The sequence below is a fragment of the Ahaetulla prasina genome, chromosome 6, assembly GCF_028640845.1.
Source record: "Ahaetulla prasina isolate Xishuangbanna chromosome 6, ASM2864084v1, whole genome shotgun sequence".
Lineage (NCBI taxonomy): Eukaryota > Metazoa > Chordata > Lepidosauria > Squamata > Colubridae > Ahaetulla > Ahaetulla prasina.
The window spans coordinates 32,217,719-32,243,104 of NC_080544.1; the positions used below are offsets into that span (position 1 = coordinate 32,217,719).

The 25,386-nt window shown below is 41.5% G+C and overlaps 1 protein-coding gene across 2 annotated transcripts in view; it reads right to left on the minus strand.

Annotated features, from left to right (window-relative positions):
• The window catches only part of LIPA (lipase A, lysosomal acid type), a 28,174-nt gene extending 14,879 nt beyond the window's left edge, over positions 1 to 13,295 (minus strand). Inside the window, exons 1-4 of one of the 2 annotated variants that reach the window (XM_058187072.1) lie at positions 13,141 to 13,295; positions 9,442 to 9,551; positions 4,920 to 5,037; positions 2,362 to 2,560 (exon numbers count right to left, since the gene is read on the minus strand). In XM_058187072.1, the coding sequence (XP_058043055.1) occupies positions 2,362 to 2,560; positions 4,920 to 5,037; positions 9,442 to 9,546 (422 nt within the window). In that variant the 5' untranslated portion in view covers positions 9,547 to 9,551; positions 13,141 to 13,295. The remainder of the gene's footprint in view (positions 1 to 2,361; positions 2,561 to 4,919; positions 5,038 to 9,441; positions 9,552 to 13,140) is intronic. The other variant, XM_058187073.1, reaches the window with a different exon arrangement.
• Positions 13,296 to 25,386: the final 12,091 nt, after the last annotated feature.

Below are 25,386 nucleotides of genomic sequence, written 5' to 3' on the forward strand. Positions count from 1 at the left end.
AATATCCACTGATCTTTTATAGCTCGGAGTCATCTGGGATCTAAGTCTTTTAATCCAGTATTTCTCAGAACTTGTAAGACTTCTGCACTTCAGCTCCTAGAAGTGCCAAATCAGCCTGCTTAGCCCTTTCTTTCGGCATTTTCCCTTCTTTTCTGCAACTTGTCTTTTTTAATTTGTAAACCTGAAGACCTGGGGTCATGTTTCTCTTCATAGACATTTCTTTAAAAAAAAAAAAAGTCAGCCTTGAGAAAGTGCCAGGACAAAAAAATTAATTAATTTTAGCAATTAATTAGCAATGTTCTTTATGAAAGCAAAGGGGTCATTTACATATTATGGATTTGGTGAAGAAGTCAGTCAGTTTCACCCATATAGCAATGATTCACCATACAAATCAAGCAATATGCATCAGCCATCATATGTCGTTGTCCTCCTTAGATATCAGTACTGGCGCCAGTTTGTCACACAGCGTGAACTATATAGATGTCATATAACAGCAATAATCAAGTGTTATCTCTTATTCCTAGCTGTATAGTACATCTGCAGTATTGAGCCTTCTGTATAGAGTGAACATTTGGTATTCTTAAACCTCCTCCTAAAGAAATTCTCTAAGTCAGAAGTGGGAAATTAATTTTCCAAAGAGGCCACATGCGAAACTGGGCCTGTGGGGGAGGGCAGAACCAACAGGGCTGCTTCCACTGGCCGGACAGGGACAATTAAAGGGCAGGATGTGACCAGTGGGCTGTAGAAACCCGGGTCTGCTCTAAGTGTATTACTCTGTTGTGACCAAGGCCCAAGTAGTGATTACTAAACACAATTCAGTCCTCAACAAACTTATTTTATTAAAACAGCTGAGAAATTAATTCATTCTCAGCTTCTCCAAAACAAAATTCTTAATACCCAGTCCCTCAGCCTTATCACCAACCTTTGTTGTCTTTGACAACCTACCAAAGGCTTTTCTTGGCAAAAACCCCACAAAGTTCAAGAGACGCTGACAAGAAGCAGGGAAATCAACATTGCTTTTCTACGAAGAACCCAACGGCTCGTTGCTGCTCTTTTAAGCCTTATGGGAGGGGCCAATCATCTTCTGGCCTTACTCCCGAGTTCTTTTTTTCCTTCAGCTGCTCTTGCCTTCTGGCAGCTCTTTGCATGCGTGCGCTAAGAACAGGCTCCTCCTGTTCCTCTGCCTCTCTGCTGTCTGCCTCTGGAGGCTCCGGAGTCCGTGCATCGCTCCCAGATGGCCCTGGCCCCATCTCTGCCTCCGACACAGAGCCCTCATCTGGGCCTTCCCCCGACTCCAGCACTGGCCCATTGCCCTCCCAGCCTCCTCACTGTCTGACTCCATTGCCAGGTCCGCGGGCTGCTGGTGGACCACAACATTCTCTAGCTAGGTCTCCTGCTTTAGAATAGCAGTTTAGCAGTTCTCACTGCCACCATCTATAATATTAGATACATAACATAACATAACATTAGAGTTGGAAGGGACCTTGGAGGCCTTCTAGTCCAACCCCCTGCCCAGGCAGGAAACCCTACACCATCTCAGTCAGATGGTTATCCAACATTTTCTTAAAAATTTCCAGTGTTGGAGCATTCACAACTTCTGAAGGCAAGTCGTTCCACTTATTAATTGTTCTAACTGTCAGGAAATTCTCCTTAGTTCTAAGTTGCTTCTTTCTTTGACCAGTTTCCACCCATTGCTTCTTGTTCTACCCTCAGGTGCTTTGGTGAACAGCCTGACTCCCTCTTCTTTGTGGCAGCCCCTAAGATATTGGAACACAGCTATCATGTCTCCCCTAGTCCTTCTTTTTGTTAAACTAGACATACCCAGTTCCTGCAACCGTTCTTCATATGTTTTATCCTCCAGTCCCCTAATCATCTTTGTTGCTCTTCTCTGCACTCTTTCTAGAATCTCAACATCTTTTTTACATCGTGGCAACCAAAACTGGATGCAATATTCCAAGTGTGGCCTTACCAAGGCATTATAAAGTGGTACTAACACTTCACGTGATCTTGATTCTATCCCTCTGTTTATGCAGCCCAGAACTGTGTTGGCTTTTTTAACAGCTGCTGCACACTGCTGGCTCATATCTAAATGGTTATCCACTAGGACTCCAAGATCCCTCTCACAGGTACTACTATTGAGCAAGGTACCACATATACGGTACTGGTGCATTTTGTTTTTTTGGCCTAAATGTAGAACCTTACTTTTTTCACTGTTGAAAAATATGCATACTTACATATGCAGATGCACACACATACACTTTCATTAATAAAGCTATAAAAAGCAGGCATGTGGCACATAAAGAAAGGGATAGGTAAAGGGGCAAAACCAAAAAAATTCTAATGTTTTGTAAATTTGTCTACCTGAACATCCAGAATTCTTTTTGCTCTGTGGTATACTTGATGTGTTTTCGAGACCAAGTGTTTCCTCTGCTGTTCCCTAACCAAACATCAAAACCAGCATCAGCTAGCACAAAACCCAGGCTGTTGTAGTCTAGGTTGGTCACCCAGTTGCTGCCATCAGCAAGTAAGCCATGTTGCAGAAACACAGCTGGTCTCGGTTCTGAAAAGGAAGCATTTTACACATAGTTGGTAGCAGAACAACATCCTGTCCTAAGGCAAGAAAGTTTTCTACAGCCGTTTGTACATATGCCTTTCTTTGAATGACAGCAGAATCTATGCATAAATACAATGATGCTAATGTAATCTCTTCAAAGAGATTCTCAAGAGGAGAATTCATGAATGTGTAATTAGGTTCACATATTTATATGCCGCCCGATTCTCAGCAACTCTGGATGGTTTATAAGTGATTTAAAACAGGGGGGTCCATTCCCAAGTTGTGGACCGACACTGGTCCCCAGCATGCCAGAAACCGGGCCACGCACACAAGTGAAGCCCTATCTGCGGGATGCAGGCATGTGAAACTACATCCTGTTCACTCCGCGGAAAATCCTCTCTCCAAGGAACCAGTCCCTGGTGCCCAAAAGGTTGGGGGCTGCAGATTTAAAACAAAGGTACCTTCTTGTGGCTTGACCATTCGTGATCCCTCTACCAAGCCACCTGATTTTGACCTGCCTCATTCTGTCTGGTTGAAACCGAATAGAATTAGATGTGATGCTGGAAGAGGTGTCTGTACCCAGGGTTGTCACATGCAGGCCACACCCACCCCAGCTCCGCAAAGGGGGAAAAAACATCGTGAAACGTCACGTGACGGCAACATGACACTGCGAGTTTGACACCTTTGCTCTACCCTATATCAGTAGGGATGGGAAGATCCCTCTTGTTGTGATTCTGGGGCCAATATGCGAACTATTAAACATATTACACAAGATTGCACACAGCGTGTATTCTCTGGTTTCCTAGAAGAACTGCATGAAGCAATCAATGCTTGGATAGCTGGATTGGACATCCAGTTATGAGACCTCTGCCGAATCTCCATAGAAGTTTTATATACAATTACGTGGTCTGTGTATGTTTGTTTACTTCTCTTCTGTCATGCCGTCAACATATGCTAAATAATAATTTAAAATATGATAATAAAAATGACAAGGATAGAAGAGGGTAGGGATGACAGAATAACAAACCAGGTGGAAACATCACCACCAACAAAAACAACCTAAGTTTAAAGGGCACCTGGATGAACAGCCAGTTCTTCGGCCCCTCAGCATGGTACATAATTCAGCTGAACATATCAATCAATCAATCAATCAACCTGAGGGTGGAAGGAGGAGGAGGGTGGGCTACAGAAGATTTTTTTTTAAAAAAAGAAAAGGATCGTATGAGACAGTATTTTGTTGGAGATGTAATAAAGACAATAATTCTTTAAAACACATGTTTTTTACAATGCTCTGTAAGTACTAAATTTTTAGAAAAAGTAGTGGAGCGGATAAATTTGATAACCATCAACTGCCGAGATGGTTGCAAATGTTCTCATATAAAAGAAAAGAATTGGGATGGATAGGTGGATCTCCTTTTTATACTGTACAGAGAAGAAGGAAAACTCAAGAAGCCAAACTAGCCTCAAGGCTTGACATCACTGATCCAACCTTAAAAACAAGAAGTGAGATTTCCTGCTGGGTTACATTTATTTAATTTGCCACACCTTTGAGAGGCTGAGAGACCTTGCCATCTGAAGCATTATGGCAGCAATAGTAGGGTAGAATTATTATTTTTTTACTAAATTTCTATGCCACCCATTTCTATGCCACCCATATCTCACTATCTAGAATAGAATAGAATAGAATAGAATAGAATAGAATAGAATAGAATAGAATAGAATAGAATAGAATAGAATAGAATAACAGAGGTGGAAGGGATCTCGGAGGTCTTTTAATCCAACCCCCTGCTTAGGCAGGAAACCCTACACCACTTCAGACAAATGGTTATCCAACCTCTTCTTAAAAACATCGTTGGAGCATTCACAACTTCTGGAGGCAAGTTGTTCCACTGATTAATTGTTCTAACTGTCAAGAAATTTCTCCTTAGTTCTAGGTTGCTTCTCTCCTTGATTAGTTTCCACCCATTGCTTCTTGTGCTGCCTTCAGGTGCTTTGGAGAATAGCTTGACTCCCTCTTCTTTGTGGCAGCCCCTGAGATATCAGAACACTGCTATCATGTCACCCCCTCTTTTCGTTAAACTAGACATTCCCAATTCCAGCAACCGACTCTTTGATAAGTGATTTTTTTCACCCTATCAGGTTGTTTTGTTCTATTAGGCACAAAGGTCAGCACTAAGTAAAATTCTGGTGATTCCATTTCAACAGTTCGTAAGAGTCACCTGGACTAATGTCCTTACTGAACTGCACAGAGTAAACAAATTAAAATACATTGGGAAACAATCATTTTAACAAGGACAGACAATATTTATAAATTATTTATAGACTATCATAATACTCTATTATCTGTTTACAAACATATACTTACCCTTGGTTTTCTGACTTAATTTCCCATAAGGAATTCTATTAATACTTAGGCAATATCCATCATCTGTCACAACCTCATATTCCTCATTGGGATATCCTCTGAATAAAATAAGTTCACTCTAAAAGAGAAACAAATCAAAGATAGTGTTGTTCACTATTAAGTTATTCTAAAACGCCTAGAATAACACCTTTTTAATGTTCTCAAGATGTTTTGGACTGCTATTCTTGGTATTGCAAACTTTTAACAACACTAGCTAGGAATTTTGGAGAGTTTGTTGGCTCAAAATATCTAGACAGGCTGAAAAAGATTGGCCTGGATATTTTATTTCTCTTATCTAAACACAAGTCATTTAAAAAGCAAATTCTATGTATCAAAGGACAAAAAAAAAGTCGCAAAGGTGTTATGGTAAACTTGAAAAAGTTCCGTTAATGTAACAGCTATTGCTGTAACTATCAGATGACCATTGAACCAAAACAAAGCAATAAAGCTGACACAATTCATCTCCGTATCTGATCAGAAGCTTGGGCAACTATCCACTTGCTTCAATGTTCACAGTTGCTTAACAATGGTTTAGCAACTCCAAAAAAAGGCCCAAATGCCACTCTACATACCTACCGATAGTACAGTGGTTTGAATTCAGGATTGCAGGCTAACTCTGCCCACAGCCTGGATTTCGATCCTGACAGGGCTCAAGACTGACTCAGCCTTCCACCCTTCTGAGGCCGGTAAAATGAGGACCCAGAATGTTGAGGGCCATAAGCTACCATTGCGAACCGCCCAGAGTGTGCTGTAAAGCATTGTGGTGCTTTACATAGTGCTATTGTCAACGGTCCAACTAGCGGACCCCCACACCCCCAAAAAAGCACGCACTCTTGAAAACTTCAAAACTCCAAATGTGAAACTTTTGAGTATACCATTTTGGCACTGAGAAATTAAAATCAGAGGTTTTTCCAGCACAATGCTGGATAGTTTTGATTTCCCTTTTTTTTTGTTTACATTTATATCCCGCCCTTCTCCGAAGACTCAGGGCGGCTTACATTGTGTAAGGCAATAGTCTCATTCTATTTGTATATTTACAAAGTCAACTTATTGCCCCCCCCCCAACAATCTGGGTCCTCATTTTACCTACCTTATAAAGGATGGAAGGCTGATTCAACCTTGGGCCTGGTGGGACTAGAACCTGCAGTAATTGCAGGCAGCTGTGTTTTAATAACAGGCTTCTTACAGCCTGAGCCACACCGCGGTCCTCTCATCATGATCACATTGTCCAATAATGAATAAGGCTTTTGTTTTGTCTTTGTTGGACACCTGAATAGTAACCTTGGTGTGTCTCAACTCACACGGTCAATTCGTGAAACGTCTGCATTCTTTCTCATCCATCCCTCCTCCTAGTTCTTTGGTAAGTTAACTGGTTCAGAAGTGATTCAAACTTGACAGCTATTACTATTCTATTGCTACTGATCAACATAGATAGATAGCTATCCAAACATATTTTCTGGATTACTATAACATGAACCATCCTTGAAAAGCATCCAAAAGTAACTATTGCTGCCAAATGTGATAGCTACTCTACAAAAATGTCTTTATTGAAAAATCTGGACTGCTTGCCAAGTGCTTACATAGTAGCACTTAAGACTTATATACCACTTTACAGTCCTTTACAACCCTCTCTAAGCGGTTTACAGCGTCAGCATCTTGCCCCCAACGATTTGGGTCCTCATTTTATCCACCTCAGAAGGGTGGAAGGCTGAGTCAACCTTGAGCCTGGTGAGATTTGAACTGCCAAACTGCAGGCAGCTGGCAGTCAGCAGAAGTAGCCTGCAGTACTGCACTCTTAACCATTGTGCCACCGTGGCTTAAACAAACAGTTTAAGATATTGTCCGAAAGGGCTCAGGGCTCAATGATATAATTACTATTCCTCAGTGGTGGGATTAAATTTTTTTTACTACTGGTTCTGTGAGTGTGGCATGGTTTGGTGGGCGTGGCAGGGGAAGGATACTATAAAATCTCCATTCCCTCCCCACTCCAGGGGAAAGTTACTACAAAATCCCCATTTCCTCCCAAACAGCTGGAACTCAGGAGGCAGAGAGTAGATGGGGGCGGGGCCAGTCAGAGGTGGTATTTACAGATTCTCAGAACTACTCAAAATTTCCACTACCGGTTCTCCAGAACTGGTCAGAACCTGCTGAATACCAACTCTGCTACTCCTCCTCTTTGAAGCAACCCAACTGTTAAGATCTGTAGATGTAGATATGTGCCAATAGTAGTTTCTCTGGCAGGTAAGTCTCTAATCACTGGCACTGATCTTCATTCATTCAATATTGGGGAAACCTGCAAAGCTTTTTATTTCTTTTTATCCCACCTTTATTATTTTTATAAGTAACTCAATGCAACAAATGTATCTTTATAATCCCTTCTCTTATATTTTTCCCACAATAACAACTCTGTGAATGGGTTGGGCTGAGAGAAAGAGACTGGCTTAAAGTCATCCATCCAGCTTTCATGCTGGAACTTGGTCTTCTCATTTCAAAATTGTGTCTTAATCACTAGACCAAAGCTGCACTATTTAGGCAGGGCTTTTGTTAATTTCAGTAGCAATTTTATAGTCTGTTATTAACTCTATAGATTCATTTTATTTCATTTTTTTAAAGTTAGCCACTTTGATACTTGATAGAATAGGAAGGCAAAGTATATATGAATTAAAATCAGGAATCTGAAGTCAACCCTTCACACAAACTAGAGAAAATTTAACCAGGTACCAGACTCCAATACTTATTTCTCCCAGCCTTATTTTAGTATTGGAAGGTTTTAGCTCCTTCCTTGAAAAGCTTCTTTTCTTTAAAGCTGAGCAATTGGGGTAAATAACCTTTTGGTGATCAACCTTAATGGTTATAGAGGGTTAAGGATGGCAATTGATAGGATGTCAACACAAAAGACATGAAGTTAAATTCAGGGGTTTCTGCAGATCAAGAAGAAGGTGGCTATGACAGAATGAACAAAGCTTGGGCTGTTTTTATGTGCACTGCATGTTGGGTGGGACCTTCAACCACATTATCATGCCCACCATCTTGAAATTTCTGTTTGAACCCTGAAGATAATCTTTTATTTATTTTCTTTTAGAGTTTTCTTCTAGAATTGCCCTTTGTAAAGCAAGTGATAAACATAAACAATTATTATTATTATTTTTGAACCTTATGAACTTCTTTCAGATTTTTTTTTCAGATTTACCCTTTATTTATTCAGAAAATATATTATAAAATATAATCTGGTAGAAATTCTTTTCCTTCTGTTTGAAAGCTTGTAAGTAGATTACCTTACTTTTTAGGGCTAATTTCCCTCTTTCTACTTTCTCAAAATACCTAGACAGGTTGGAAAAGACAGGCCTAGAAATTTTATTTCACTTATCTAAGAATGTATTAAAGAATGTATTAAGTTCAATATACAAAAGGATAGGGGGAAATCACAAAGTATTTTTTAAATGGAACATTAAAAAGTTCTATTAATATGCAAATCAGCTACCATTACAAGCCATCATATGATTGTTGAACTAAAACGAAGCAATAAAGCTGAAGCAATTCATTTATGTATTTAGCAATAGCTTGGGCAACCATCATCATGGTCCAGCCTTCACAGTTGGCTAATGTTTAGCAACTGCAGAGAGGGCAGTACCCAAATGCCATTCTATGTACCTATTATACAAGACAGCTATAATGGGAGTCATGTATGCATCCAATCCCATTGTCAAGATTAACTATCCTGCTCTACGGAGGACAGACTTCTGTGTGGATATAATATCCATGGTGAACACATTGACTTTCGGCTTACAGTGAAAATCAATGAAATTCCTAGAGGGCTGGATTTGGATTGTTTGTGACAACATAACAATTACAGATTGATAACTCTTTTAATACCACTCCCAGTTCGGCAGATCAAACTTTTCAATTTTCAACTTCCAAACTTTAGGGGTGCTCCAAAGCTGTGACATGCCTTGATTTTGGTTACTTTAATGTAATTTAGATGTGTTTGGTAAGTAACTACATGAATATCATAACTTTTTAACATTTTGTTTCATTTGGCTCTGCCTCTTCCTCTCCTACTCCTTTGCCCTTTTTGGATATGTATCTCACAAGAATTCAGCTGAGCAATGAGCATTAATGCCTTTTACAAATTCTGCCTTTTATTGTACTGTTTTGCTTTACGTGTTATAACCTGCTCCCAACTGGGGAAAATTTGCGTAAGAGCAGGGTGTCATGTTTTTCCTCTGCAGGCCAAATTTCCAGCGAAGAACAAACTTCATTAAAACAGGGGTCTCCAACCTTGGTGCCTTTAAGACTTGTGGACTTCAACTCCCAGAGTCCCTCAGCCACCAAAGCTAGCTGAGGAACTCTGGGAGTTGAAGTCCACAAGTCTTAAAGGGACCAAGGTTGGAGATCCCTGCATTAAAAGATTGGCCACAAAATAAATATGCAGTACCAATCACTAAAATGGTCTGAAAGTGAAGTGATAATAGTAACAACTTACAATGTTCATGGATGTTTCTGGATCCACGCCTCTTTTTCTTCTCTCAAGCACTGATGAATTTACCAGGCCTTGGAACAAGCTCACTGCGATTATTAGCCGCCACATCTTATCTACCAAAAAAAAAAAGTCATCTCCTCAGCACAAATATGCAAGTCTATCCCACCACAAGCACTACAGTAATAAACAATCGCCTCTAACACCAACATTAAGACCGTGAAGCTGCAGCTCTCTCATGTTCTACATACAGACAGGAGATGAAAACAGCTTAAACTAATTTACACTCAGCTGATACTCAGAGCTGTGGCCAAAAAAAAAAAAATAGTATTTGCCTAGAACAGAAAAATATATATGCTCCATTATAGCTGTGGAATTCTAGGAATTGAAGTCCACACCTCTTAAAGTTGCTGAGATTGAAAAACATTGAATCAGAATACTAGGATCTTCCCATTACTTCTTTTGCCTCTGGCCAAACTTCTCTATCTTTGGCTTCAATAGAGCTAATTGCCCTCATTAATCTCTGACAGAGAGACAAACAGCGTAAGTAATTCCTCTGCATTTGCATCTAGTCCAGAGACCCTCAACCCCCGCTGGTCTCTGGGGGGCACCAGGATTTGTGGAGAAAGGTTTTTCCACAGTGCATCCCACAGATGGGGCTTCACTTGTTTGTGTGGCCCAATTTCTAGCATGAAGTGGTCCATGGACCGGAGGTTGAAGACAGGGTGAAATCCAGCATGTTCTGACAGGTTCTGGAGAACCAGCAAATACCACCTCTGGCTGGCCCCCGAGTGGGGTGGGAATGGAGGTTTTGCAATATCTTCCCCCAGGAGTGGGGAGGGAATGGGGATTTTGCAGTATCCTTCCCCTGCCACCAAGCCACACCACGCCCACCAAGCAACACTCACAGAACCGGTAGTAAAAAAAACTGAACTTCACTACTGGTTGGAGACCCCTGATCCAGGTCATAAGGTAGAGCATTAACAGCTTTCTTTCTTAGTTTTATACCTTGTTTTTCCTCATGGAACTAAAGACAAATTACACAGCACTCCCTTCTGTGATTTTTTCCTACAACAACCCTATAAGGTAGGTTTGGCTGATTGTCCTAGTTACCCAAGGAATTTCCATGGCTGAGGGTGGACTGGAATCAGCATTGCCTGGTTCTACTAATACACCGTAACTGCTATACCACAGTGCAGTACTGTCATTACAAAAGCAATAACATATCGCATACACAGACGTATCATCTCAATGACTTCTACCAGTTTCCAGTTACTAGTTATTAAAAGTTGGTGGGGGGAACATTAACATCACCACAAATCCATGCTACATTTGCAAACGTCAGGTTTTCAGTATATGTATCAAAAACTGAAGTTGCCAGGAACACAAGATCAATATCAGAACAGATAAATTGGCCTGTTATTATTATTATTTATTAAATTTGAAATTCTTGTTTAAAAAAGCAACTTGTATATAGCTTGGCTGAATTTTTAAAAGATAAATAATGTTGGATCTAACTACATGGACATAGCAATAGCACTTAAGACTTATATACCGCTTCATGGTGCTTTACAGCCCTCTCTAAGCGGTTTACAGAATCAGCACGAGACCATTAAGATACCTCAGGGATGAAAGTTAAACTGGGAAGTTAAAAACCCAGCAAAGCAAAAAGCGAAAACAAACTATTTTCAAAATTGTTATAAAGTCTTCCATCAGTCAACAAGAACCAAATTCACTGCTAGGGAATTGGGGTCTATTATTGCACAATTTCCAGTACCTGGTTACTCACGTTTACTGTGCTACAGAGAATTTTGATCTGATCCAGCCTGGTTCTTGTACTTTTTTTCTAATTCTAATTCTATATAGAAATTGCAAGTTCACATCTCGAATTGTAATAATCACATACAGCACCATTTATGCACTAGGTGGTGGGGGAAGACAAGACTGCTCAGGAAAATCTCCACATTTGTAAAAGCAACACCCACCCACCCAGGTAATTACCACCAGGTAATTAAAGTATAGAGCAATGTATAACTCCAAAAATAGCTCAGGACATAGTGAATGTGAAAAGCCTCAAGAGGCTTTTAAGAGGGGGAAAAAAAAGAGTACAAACTGAGCTGGAATAAAACACAATCACCAAGACTGTGGTGTTTTTCAGAAGATAAAATAGAAACAAGTGATAAAACACTTGTTCATTTCTTATTCAAAAAGGATGCCATTCAATGGTGGAGCTACCTTTCCTCCAGAAGGCATGTTCCTTTTTTTTGGTGGGGGAAGCAGCATTTCACAAGTCTCATGACAGGCTACAAAATTCACCTGCCTCCATAAGTCACTTCCATATTACTGTTGAAAATGGAAAATATGATTAAAAAGAGGAACCCAAAGGATTCTGATTGAGACACACTGTTCTCCTCCTGCAATAAAAACTTCGAAAGACCCGAGTTAGCAAACGAAACAGTTCTGACCTTAAAAATATTTTCAGAATTGTAATTTTCCATCCTTTCAAGTTTATGCATTCAATACCAGTCTTCAATTGCTGTCTCAGGCTGTACAGAGTATCATACTGCCATTGAGCCGGGGCGGCGCAATGGTTAATCCAAGCTACTTCTGGTTGCCAACAGTTCCATTCTCACCAGTTCAAGGTTGATTAGGCCTTCCATCCTCCCAAGGTCAGTAAAACTAGGACCCAGTTTGTTGGGAGCAACATGCTGACTCTGTAAACCACTTACGAGAGGGCTGTAAAGCCCTGTGAAGCAATGTATATAAGTCTAAGTGCTATTGCTATTGCTATTATTTTTATCTCATTGATTTAACAAAACGAGTAAAGTTTATTAGTTGATTACAGAAAGAGGGCCAGCACACTTTGGTTATAAAGGGAGAAGAATCTGTGCATCATTAATTTCAACATTCCTTTTGCTGCTGATATTCTGCCTTCGGTCCTTTTCTAAACCACAACTGCCGCAAAAACTCATTCCATGAAGCTCATGCCACATTAAAGTCTGTAGAGATTCTCAGATATCCAGGTCATGGTTGCCCCAAAGGTGCTTTTTTTCAGGAAGCAACTGGACTTCCTTGTTTTTTTCTTTTGAAGACTCTTGGCTTCTCATCCAAGAAGCTTCTTTCAGCTCTGCCAGGATAGTGGGGAACGAAAGGATTTAAACGATCCAGACTACCAGCTGTCTGCAAGGAATATAAACCGTTCCATTGCCCACTGTCCTGGCAGAGTTGAAGAAGCTGCTTGGATGAGAAGTGAAGCTTCTTCAAAGGAAAAAAACAAAAACAAATCCCAGGTGGCTCCTGAAAAAAAGCACCTTTGGGACATGCCCCATTTAAGTTTATTAACCCTCCAAAGAAGGCAGTTAATGGCATTTCAAGAGTCACCAACCCGATGGAAAATACACGTTTCCGAACCGCCCTTCCCGAATCCCATTTTCCTGGAAAGCATCACGGGATCCACAACATATGCAATGATTTGATGATCAGGGCTTCCCCTCAAATCATGCCGTGGAGCCCTGCAGCGTTGAATACTCGTCTCTTTCCCACGGCCCGTTTCCCCAGCATGTTCCACCACAACACCCAGAATCCCCAGCCCAGAACAAGAAGCGTCACCCCAAAGACTACTCCGAGTCCTTCCTTAAGTAAGGGTCCCTGCAATATCCCTCCGAGCTTCTCGATCCAGGAGGAAAAGTGCAGCAAGAAACTCACCGGGAAGGGAGGGAAAGGCTAAGGCAGAGAAGGAAAGAACCTCGCCCGCGACCACTCCGGGTTGCTTTTTTTAGCAATCCTCCCCATCTCAACGCAGCCAAACCACGCCTCTCAGGCTATGCGTATTGCCCAATCAGCGTTCCCGGGGAGAAAGTACGCCCCTCCCACATAACAGGGACCGGAGTGGAGCAGGGAGCAAAGTGCGAGAGAGGAAAGCTCGCCTGCCGCCTCTTCGCGCCTCGCGTCCTTTTTTGCGCTTTTTACGCAGCGCTGCTGGTGCAAGAAGCGCTAAAACGCTTCCTGGAAATGACGGGAACGTTTTAACCCGGGAACGTTTTAACCTTGACGAGGCCTCTGCGGAGAGACGGAAAGAGGGCAGCGGCCTCTCGTGCTCTGTAGCTGGGCCTTCAGCAACGAAGAGAGCGGCTGGTGCTCTCTGGGTTTGCACTGGAGCCTACCACCCGGACCGTGGCCCTGCCTGAACGTACAGGGAGTTCCTCCGCTTACAACAGGCTCCTTCAGTGACCGTTCAAAGTGACAACTCGGCACTGAAAGAAGTGACTTGTGATCATTTTTCACAATCAACGACCTTGGTAGTGTTTTAAACAGTGCATGTTCGCCGAGAAAACAACTTGAAAGTAGCAAAGAAGTTTTATTTTTTTATTTTATTTTTTTATTTATAGAAAGTTTTTTCTATAAATATGCACCAAGACAAATTCCTTGTGTGTCCAATCACCTTTTGCCTATAAAAAATATTCTATTAATTAATTAATAGAATAATTTAATTAAAAACATTGGACATGTGCAAAAGTCTTGCTGCCGTTAGAATATGTAACATTAAGTATATTGTTTCCTTGTGTTAGAAGCAATATCCATCTGGGGTCAGTTCCAACTGAGGAAAAAGATACTGGAAACATGGAGACTTCTTGGAAAGATTGTTTAATGGTGGTCAGGATCACATGGCTTGAATTCCTGAACAGAAAAGGGCGAGGTGCTGTGCGCCCCTGGCTTTATGCTTTCTCTGAGCTTTGAATTTCCTGGGGCACAAGAAGAGTATCCTGATTGGCTGTCAGACTCCCAGGGGTTAGAGGTCTTAGCTAGCTCTGCTGGCTGATGTAATCTTCCCAGGTGTCATGTGGTGAGTTTCTGTTGCAAGATGGGTCCTATTGTGTTGCAGATAATGGCCCATTGAAAAAAGGTGGGGGAGAATGAGTTTCTGCCTCTGGCCTGTTGACAAAGGTGGGGGGAGGCAGGAAGTTGCAGGGAGCTGCTTTGTCCTTAAAACATGTTTCTCCATTTCTCATCCAGGGAAATATATTCTGCCTTTTAAATGTTTTCTAAAATATTTCATTATTCTAGGAGTGGGGTGGGTGCTAACTTCCTACACTTGTTATATTTATCTATTGTAATACCCAGTAATAAAAGTTTTGACTTTAGTTGTATATTGAAAGTAGCAAAGAAGTTTATTCACGTATTTGCAAACAGGGGTGCTCAAAAGTGGACATGGAACAAAGCATTTATCAGCTTTTATCCCCTTACACAAGTTCATTTCCCCCTCCCCTTTTTGACACAGCATCCTACTCAATTCTTCTAAAAGCCCCCTCTGCCTTTGTTCAAAAAATGTTAACAAGTTCACCAACTCCTTCCTTGCTACGGTAGTATAAGCTCTGTTGTTATTTTTGTACTTCCTCTGCTTGTGGTTTCAGCTGGCATTCAGGCTATAGGCTTCTGGTTCTTAGCTGTTAGCTGCTATATACAGGTAATTTTGAAACAGCTTGTAATTGTTCCATTTGACATACCAAGTATTTACCTTTTGAGAAACTTATAAAATCATCTACTACAATGTCCTACCTGTCAATGACTACTTCAGCTTCAACCACAACAATACACGAGCAAATAATAGATACAAACTTAAAGTTAACCGTTCCAAATTCGATTGCAGAAAATATGACTTCAGTAACAGAGTTATTAATGCCTGGAATGCACTACCGGACTCTGTGGTCTCATCCCCAAACCCCCAAAACTTTAACCTAAGACTGTCTACTGTTGACCTCACCCCATTCCTAAGAGGTCTGTAAGGGGCGTGCATAAGAGCACCAGCATGCCTACCGTCCCTGTCCTAATGTTCCCTTTAATTGTATTCATTTTATGTATTCAGTTCATGCTTATACTTACATATATTATCTAATATGTACTCGACAAAATAAATAAATAAACAATACCAACTCCGTTTTCTTATACAAAATAATAATACATGATAATTATTATTCTTTTAAATAATCATTTTCCTTATATTTAACAGTAGCATGGCTCCCAGGATCACGGGATCAAAATTCAGATGCTTGACACCTTAGCAATTTGTGCCCACTAAGAAACCCAGTTCAACCTATTCACAAGCGAAACATCTTCAGCTCCAGATGTTGGGATTAAGAATTTATATCCAAGTTCTAAGAACAGGACATAACCTTTAGGATATAATAGAATTAACCCACCACCATTAGAATAGCAAAAGAATTGCACAACCCCCTAGGAGTATTTCAGGCATTGCACAACTCCCTGCAACATCTCAGATCCCTATAAAAAATCCATGTATTCATCAAACTAATTTGTCAGCTGTCCCAGAACTGCATGATGTTGGTTCTGCTCATTAATAAACAGTCCTTTCCAATTAGCCTCCATTTTATTTCCAACGCTTTTCTCCTGGCTTGGAACTGGACAGGATTTTTCCGTCCAACACATGTTACTAACTAACTGCAGTGATTCACTGAACAGCTATGACAAGAAAGATTGTAAAATGGGGGAAAACTCACTTAAATGTCTCGCTAACAATAGAAATTTTCAACTCAATTGTGGTCATAAATTGAGGATTACCTGTATTTCTGAGCTAGGTGCTATCCAAGAGACCCAGTTTGGCTAGGAACCGGTAGACCTGGATTCTAGTGCCACCTTGGGTAACGATCTTAACCACTTCTGAAACCTTGTCAAGAAAACCTCAGGGACTGGCCCAGGCAGCTACCAGGAATCAGTTTGGACTTGTAGACCACACCTAGAATGCTAGTCCAGTTTTGGTCACCACACTGTAAAAAAGATGTTGAGACTCTAGAAAAAGTGCAGAGGAGAGCAACCAGGATGATTAGGGGGCTGGAGACTAAAACATATGAAGAACGCTTACAGGAACTGAGCATGGCTAGTTTAGTGAAGAGAAGGACCAGGGGAGACATGATACCAGTGGTCCAGTATTTGAGGGGCTGCCACAGAGAGGAGGGAGGGGGTCAAGTTTTGAGCCACCAACTGCCAAATGGATCAGCGGCTCCAATTGCCTATTTCTCTTGGACTCTGTCGTCGGCAGTGTGGAATTATAGTCAACTAGACAAGGAGGCTCTGGCAATTGTACCTGCCGTTAAACAGTTTCATGACTACATTTATTTATTTTTTATTTTTTTTTTATTTTTTTGTTTACATTTATACCCCGCCCTTCTCCGAAGACTCAGGGCGGCTTACAATGTATAGGGCAATAGTCTCATTCTATTTGTATATATTTACAAAGTCAACTAGACAAGGAGGCTCTGGCCATTATAGCTGCCATTAAATGGTTTCATGACTACATTTATGGCTGTTTTTTCCAATTGATCACTGATCAAAAGCCTCTTTTGGGGTTGTTAGCTGGTGACAAACAGACCCTTCAGATTATGTCCCCTCACCTATCTAGATGGTCTATTTTCTTGGCAGCGTACAATTATCAGTTGATCTATCGCCCGGGGAAAGAGTTCTCCAATGCAGATGGACTTAGCCGTTGTCTTCTCCCTCTGGGTGTCAAGGACCCTGCCCCTGCCTCATCCGTTTTCTTGGTGGATGAGCTTCTTGCCCTAATGACTGCAGCTGATATTGCGTATCATTCCAAGCGTGACCCTATTCTTGTGCAGGTTCTGGATTGGGTGCAACGGGGGTGGCCATGGGACCATCTGCCGGGGGAGTTCCAACCCTACAAGACTAGACAGCATGAGCTGTCCTTGAGGGGCTGCTTATTGTGGGGCAGACGGGTAGTGGTCCCTCATCCCTTATGCACCTCTGTATTACAATACCTACAGGAAGGACATCCTGGCATTGCCAGGATGAAAGTTCTAGGCCGCAGTTACGTTTGGTGGCCTAGATTGGATCAGCCATCTCAGAATGGGTAGAGAATTGCCAGAGTTGCCAACTGTCCCGGGCAGTGCCACCCGTGGCCACGCCCACGTAGTGGGAGGCCCCCAGGAGTCCTTGGTCCCGGGTTCATATTGACCTGGCTGGCCCGGTCCATGGTCACAACTTTCTGAATAGTGGTTGATGCATACTCTTACTGGGTGGAGACAGTTCTCATGACATCGACCACTTCTGAGGCTGTCAACAGGGCACTGGGCAAACTTTTTGCCACCCACGGTATGCTTGATGTGGTAGGTTCAGATAATGGGCCACAATTCACCTCGGCTGTTTTCCAGATGTTCATGGCTAGTTTGGGCATCAGGCATGCCCAGGTTGTGCCCTATCATCCGGCCAGCAATGGCTGGGCTCAACAAGCTGTCCGATCTGTTAAGGATGCTCTGACCTGGTTTGGGTTGGGGACATGGCAGGAGAAACTAACGAAATACCTCCTTGCACAACATACTACCCCATGCCCGAAGACCAATCGCAGCCCAGCTGAGCTTCTCATGGGCCGGCACCTGCAAATGGCCCTAGACCGATTGCATCCCAATTACGCCTCCAATACCCCACTGGACTCGACCAGCCGCATCAGGACCTGAGGGGAAAGGGCTTTTGTCCAGAACCACGGGGGCGATCCCATGTGGTTGACCGGCCGAATTGTCCTAGTAACCGGGCCCCGTTCTTACAGGGTGGAGCTCGAGGATGGGCGGATTTGGCAGCGTCATGTGGACCAGATTCGGGGATGTAAATTCACTGCCCCTGCAATACCCCAGGACTTGCTGGCCAGGACTCCTGATGGGTCACCTCCGGTTCCTACTCTTCAGCCAGTCGGCGGTTTCGACATACTGCTACAAACAAGTTTCACGATGGCCAACTTACCGGATCGTTCATCTCTTCCATCAGCCAGCCCTCTGGAGGTGCCGCCCTCACCGGCCCCGGTTGTTCCTGCGGTTCTGGGACTACCTCCTCCTACTCAACCTGGGGGAAGCCCTGAACTGCGTCGATTGGGACAATTGCGCAGGCGCCCCACATATTTGCAGGTTTACGCATGTGCCGTCCAAGGGGGGAGGAGTGCAGCGTATGCAGCCACGCCTCTGCCCGGCAACAGAGAAACGTTGCCTATTGGCTGCGACACTTCCCTTCAGCTGGCTGGAGAAATGAGCGGCCCTCATTGGCCAACAGTTTGACAGCTGCTATATAAATAGCAGCTGTGACAGAAAGTTGGGTTCTTTGGGTAAAACTGCCTTTTACTTGCCGTTCGCTTGTTCCTTTGCCTGTTAGTCGTTAATAAAGAATTATGGCTTTACCATCAAGCCTCCATTCCTTCCTTCATTCCTTGAATGAAGCAATAATAACCAGTTTTCTGGAGATATATTAATTGCAAAAGCCCATTCTTGTCATGCCTTGAAGACAAGTCTTTATATAGTGTCACAGGGTTGTTTTTTTTAAGTGTATTCAAGTCAGTGGACTCCAAAACATGAGAGCCAACACAAAATGGTTTCCTAGGCAATACACACACAAACATTAACAGGCTAGTTAGTACTGCTCAGTACTCCACTCTTTCCCACTGCTACTCCTGCTCCAACTACTCCTTGTGAGCACTACTGCTGGAGGACAGTATCTGTTTTAGCTGCTTTATTTCCACAAACATACACTAACACTCCTAGCTGTCTCACTGTTCAGCTTTTATAGCAAACGATTGCTATGCTGGCAAGGCCAGGGCCTTAAAACAGGGGTGTCAAACTCAAGGCCCGCAGGCTGGATTCAGCCTGTGGGGTGCTTGGATTCAGCCCACAGGGAAAAAGTGGAAATACTTTACTGGAAATAGTAAAGGAATGGCCCGCAGTGCCTCTACTAGTGAAAATGGGCTGCGGGTTGCTCCTGCGCAGCCTGTTTTCGGCCTAGATGGGCTTTGGCATTTAGGTCGTTTGATATGAAAACTCCAAGATCTTTGACAGGGTGGGAGTCGTCAGTAAGGTAATGACCATCAAGCTTGTAATTGTTGATAGGGTTCTTTTTTCCAATATGTAAGACTAAGCATTTGCTGGTTGAGATTTAGAGTTGCCAAGTTTTAGACCAATCGGAAACAAAGTCAAGGTCATCTTGAAGGGTAGAAGTATTGTTAGTGGTGTTAAATAGTTTGACATCATCAGCAAAGAGAACACAATAACTTGAGATAAGGTCACAGAGATCATTTATGTATAGTATGAAGAGTGTTGGTCCAAGAACACTACCTTGGGGAACACCACTTTTGACAGGAACAGGGTTTGATAGAGCGTTGCCAATTTTGACCACTTGTTGTCTGTTTGACAGGAAGGCATTTATCCAATTGTGAAGAGGTCCCGAAATGCCGTAGGATTTTAGTTTGAGGAGAAGTTTGTCATGTACTACTGAGTCAAAAGCTTTGCAGAAGTCTATGTAGATTGCATCTATTGTTTTTCCTTGATCAAGGTTGGTAGTCCATATGTTTTTGCAGTGGAGAAGTTGTAAGTTACAAGACAATTTTTTTCTGAAACCAAATTGTTTATTAGAGAGAAGGTTGTTTGTTTCGAGGTGGAGTGTAATGGATTGGTTTATGATAGATTCCATTACTTTGCATGAGACACAACATAGAGAGATAGGTCTGTAATTTTCAACTAGGCTGGGATCTCCTTTTTTGAAGATAGGGATGACTGTGGCTAGAGACCAGAGTTTTGGGAGGGAACTAGTTGTGAAGGCTTTATTAAAGATTATGCTTAGGGGTTCAGCTATGTTAATTGAAAGTTTTTTTTTAAAAGTATGCACATAGTCCATCTGGTCCAATAGATAATGATGGTTTCAGGTTGCAAAGGGCTTTTTCAACATTATCTTCTGTGAAGTCTATATGTGTTAAGTCGTTGTTTACATTTTTGGTACGATTGAGGAATGTCGGATATGAGCCATCGCTGTTTACAAAGACTGAGCCAAAGAATGTGTTAAAGAGGTTTGCTTTAACTGTTTCGTCAGTACATTCTTTGCCGTTAGGTTCTTTTAGTGGTGGAATGGATCTTGTTTCTTTAAGTTTATTGTTCACAAAATTATAGAAAGCACGATTGGAATTACTGCATAGAAGGTCTTCTTCTTGCTTGGTGTGGTAAATGTTACATTCTGTTTTTATTTGGTTGCAAATATTTCTGTAACGGTTTTTGAAGTTTGCTACATAACCCTTTTTGTTTTGTTTTTCCAGAGGGATTTTTTGGGGGGGATTGAAGCTGTTTTATTGATATGGGTAATTTGTTTTTTGTTTTTGTTTTTTTTGTGGTGATTTGTGGTACGTATAGTTTGATGATTTTATTGATTTCAAATAAACAATAAATATACAATAAACAAAGAATGTTCTTTCTGCGCCAACTCAGTAAGCTCAAACTGCCCAAGGAGCTGCTGATCCAATTCTACAGAGGAATTATTGAGTCTGTCATTTGCACCTCTATAACTGTCTGGTTCGGTTCTGCAACCCAACAAGAAAAACACAGACTTCAGAGGATAATTAGAACTGCAGAAAAAATAATTGCTACCAACTTGCCTTCCATTGAGACCTGTATACTGCACGAATCAAGAAGAGGGCTGTGAAAATATTTGCAGATCCCTCGCATCCTGGACATAAACTGTTTCAACTCCTACCCTCAAAACGACGCTATAGAGCACTGCACACCAGAACAACTAGACACAAGAACAGTTTTTTCCCGAAGGCCATCACTCTGCTAAACAAATAATTCCCTCAACACTGTCAGACTATTTACTGAATCTGCACTACTATTAATCGTTTCATAGTTCCCATCACCAATCTCTTTCCACTTATGACTGTATGACTCTAACTTGTTGCTGGCAATCCTTATGATTTATATTGATATATTGATCATCAATTGTGTTGTAAATGTTGTACCTTGATGAACATATCTTTTCTTTTATGTACACTGAGAGCATATGCACCAAGACAAATTCCTTGTGTGTCCAATCACACTTGGCCAATAAAAAATTCTATTCTATTCTAGGAATATTTTATAGTGGTCTTCTGCAGTGATACAGGTTAAGAATAGATTTTGCCAGTCAAGAAATGAAAGATCATTGTTTATAAGGTCATAGTTGGCTTTTTTAAAATTGTAGTTTGGAGTACTATTGTTGTGACAATTTATGTGAGGGCATATATTTAGACAAAAATCTATCATGCAGTGGTCACTGTTGGAAAAGGGTTCTTTTACTTGTAGTCCATAAATTGAGTTCATGTTATTACAAAAGATGAGGTCGAGGCAGTTCATGAGTCTAGTATTGTTAGTCACTAGTTGTTCAAGACCTAGGTTTGTAACTGCGTTGTATAGTGTAGTATGGATTGGTTCGGTTGTACAATCATTTGTTATCTAGTTAACAGAAGGTAGATTTAGGTCACCTAAGAAGATGAGAGGATATGGGCAAGAGGTAGCCCATGTTAGTAGTGAGGTTAACATATTTGCATGAGCGATGTCGTAGTCAGGGGCTCTGTAGCATAGTATGAATCTAAGTATGAATAGGATGAATCTAAGACTTCTTTAAACAGTCTCTGAGAATTGAACAGAAGAAGACAAAAACCAGTTGAGGCAAGGAATAAACATGTTTGTGAATCTGATAATATTTCATCGCCACCTTGTGATAGAAATAAAACAGTTTTCTCTCTGTTGTGAGTACCTTGATCTTTGAGCTGCATGTCAGGCCTTTTTGCTTTAAAGCCCACCAATTCTCTGTAAACTGCATTCTAAATGGGTTGTGCTTATTATTGTCGGGGACTATCTGAATTCCAGCTATGTGGAGCAGCAAGTGAAATCTAAGTCAGTTTCTGTAGGGCAGAACCTCAGATATTGACCGTGTTGGAAGAAATATCCATCTGGTTCAGTTCCAAGCTGGGAGGAAGACACTGGAAACATGGAGGCTGATTGGAAAGATGTTTATTGATGAAGCAGATCCACATGTGATTCTCGGCAGCTGACAAAATGGAGTTGAGAGTGGGTGGGGTTTTATACCTTCTTTGGGCTTTGTATCTGAGCTTCCTGTTCCTGTGCAAGAACATGTCCTTTAATATTCTAATGGCTGTTGTCAGAATCCTATGGGGTTATGTAGGGGTCATAGCTGGTTCTATAGGCAAAAGCGGAAATGCATATCCTAGGTGTTTATGTTTGAGCTAATCTGGTCAACCTCTGGCTTATTGTTTATCTGTGCTCCCAGGATTATTGCTCTGGGGCTGCAATGAATAGGTCTGAAAGGATGTTGGGCAATTCCTATTGTGGCTTAATTGGCTTTCGTCCTGTGTTTGATCTTGGGTGAGAGGCTGTTTCTAGTTCTATCACTCCACTTTTGCTAGCTGTCAAACTTTGCTGCAAGCCGTTTCAAACTCCGTCCCTGTCTTGAATGGATTTCTGCCTGCCATATTTGCTTTGCTTATGAATAGAGCCATCTAAATAGTTGGCATCTTCTTTCAATAAGCTCTTTATCTCCTTAAGTGATGACATCTGCTGTGGGCTATTAAGAAAAACTGGAGGCTGCTTTCTGCCTCTAAAAACATGTTTCTCCATTTCTCCCTTTGGGGAAATATAATATTTTGCCTTTTTAATATTCCTCAAAATATTTTAATCTTCTAGGAGGGGGGCTTCCCACAACCCACAACTCTAACATTTAGATTACCAATTACAGAACACATACAAAACCATCAACATTGTCACCAAAGGTATAAAATTCACAAGGTGAGAAGAAAAAAGCAACAGGCTACTCTTCCTGGCTATCCTCATCAGTGACAGCAAACTACTATGTTCATCAATAAAAACCACCCACATCAATCAAGTGTTCCACTACCAAACTAACAATCCAATCTCCCACAAGAGACATTATGTAAGAACACTACAGTATATAGATGAACACAAACACATTGCAGCAACCCGGAGCATCGGGGTGGGGGTGGGGTACAGATCAGTCCTACATCTTCCAACAAAATGGATCTCCACACAACTGTATCTCACATCATAGAAAAACAAATCCAGCATTTGGCTTTGCCAATTCAAGGTTTGGTCAACATGTGGAACAGTGGTGGGTTGCTCCTGGTTCGCCCGGGTTCGGGCAAACTAGTAGTGGCAGCGGCGGGAGGCTCCACCCACCCACCCAGACGTCATCAAAAATGCTCTGCACATGCACAGAAGCGCTGCACGCTCGCAAAGCAAGCAAGCGCACCCGCGCGCTACCAATAGCAAATGGGTAGCGCCGCGATTTGAAACCCACTACTGATGTGGAATCGCGACAGTGAAGACCCTAGGATTATATTTTAATGTAGTATCATTAAAAATTGCCTTAGCTCCCGCCGCACATTAATTTGTAGTAATAGCTACGACATTTTAAATTACAAATGGGGTCCGTACAACACACCAATCCATAAAGTGTGGTTACAAGCCACAAAAAAGGGGCTCATGCATATTTTGATTTGGGTATTGTAGTGTAGGAATTTAGCACCCACCCCCCTCCTAGAAGAATGAAATATTCTAGGAAATATTTAAAAAAGCAGAATATTATACCTTCCTGGATGAGAAAAGGAGAAACATGCTCTTGGAAAGTGGCCCCCACCTTTGTTAATAGCCCCAGAAAGACAAAAGACATCTTATCTACAACACAGAAGACCTTCAGCTCCAGGGTGATGGGATTAAGACATGGCCCTCAGGACATGATAGGATTAGCCTCTACCCATTTCACCACATGGCACCTGGGAAGGTTACATCAGCCAGCAAGGCTAGCTAAGACCCCCACCCCCTGGGAGTTTGACAACCAATCAGGATACTCTTCCTGTGCCCCAGAAAGTTCAAAGCTCAGAAAAAGCATAAAGCCAGGGAGCACACAGGATCTCAGCCCTTTTCTGTTCAGGAACTCAAGCCATGTGATCCTGACCACCATTAAACCATCTTTCCAAGTAGCCTCCATGTTTCCAGTGTCTTTGTCCCCACTTGGAACTGAACCCAGATGGATATTTCTTCCAACAATAGCTTACTGTGTAATTCATTCATTGTTTTCATTTGGAAAACGGTCCAAAGCCAGTACAAATGAAATTCATGTTTAAACACAACATACATGGAAAAAGTACGTCGTATCTTTCAAGAACAAGAGAAGCCACTCATCGTACTGATAGTATTGCTGTTTAACAACACATCAAAGACAGAATTTCTTTACAGAAAAGAATCTTCTAGAATGCTGAATCTTTTATAGTTAACAACACAAGCAAGACCAGAAGAAATAAAAAACTTATCTTGCCTTATCTGGACGGGTTAATACAGCAACTTTCAGTTTCCTTTTCTAGGAACAGGAAACAAAACTCTATTCCTTTCCCTTTATGACAAGTTAAAGGCAAGTAGCAACAAACCAATGCAGCATTTCAGACTAGATCATTGGAAAGAGAAACCCATTATTTTTAGAGAAGCAAGCTCTCTTTAAAAACTTCTAATCAGGCAATATGAGGTAAATGAACATTATATTATCTTTCTCAATTATTTTATTTATAAAGTTGAATAGAATAGAATAGAATAGAATAGAATAGAATAGAATAGAATAGAATAGAATAGAATTCTTTATTGCCCAAGTGTGATTGGACACTCAAGGAATTTGTCTTGGTGCATACGTTCTCAGTGTACATAAAAGAAAAAATACAGTTGTTAAGAGTCATAAGATACAACACTTCATGATAGTCATAGGAAAACAGTCAATATAAATCTTGAGGATACCAACAACAAGGTTACAGTCATACAGTCATAAGTGGAAGGGGATGGGTGGTGGGAACGATGAGAAGGTTAATAGTAGTGCAGACTTAGTAACTAGTTTGACAGTGTTGAGAGAATTGTTTGTTTAGCAGAGTGATGGCGTTCAGGAAAAACTGTTCTTGTGTCTAGTTGTTCTGGAGTGCATCATTTTGAGGGTAGGAGTTGAAACAGTTTATGTCCAGGATGCGTGGGGTCTGTAAATATTTTCACAGCCCTCTTTTTGACTCGTGCAGTATACAGGTCCTCAGTGGAAGGCAGGTTGGTAATAATTGTATTAATATTTGAATTAGTA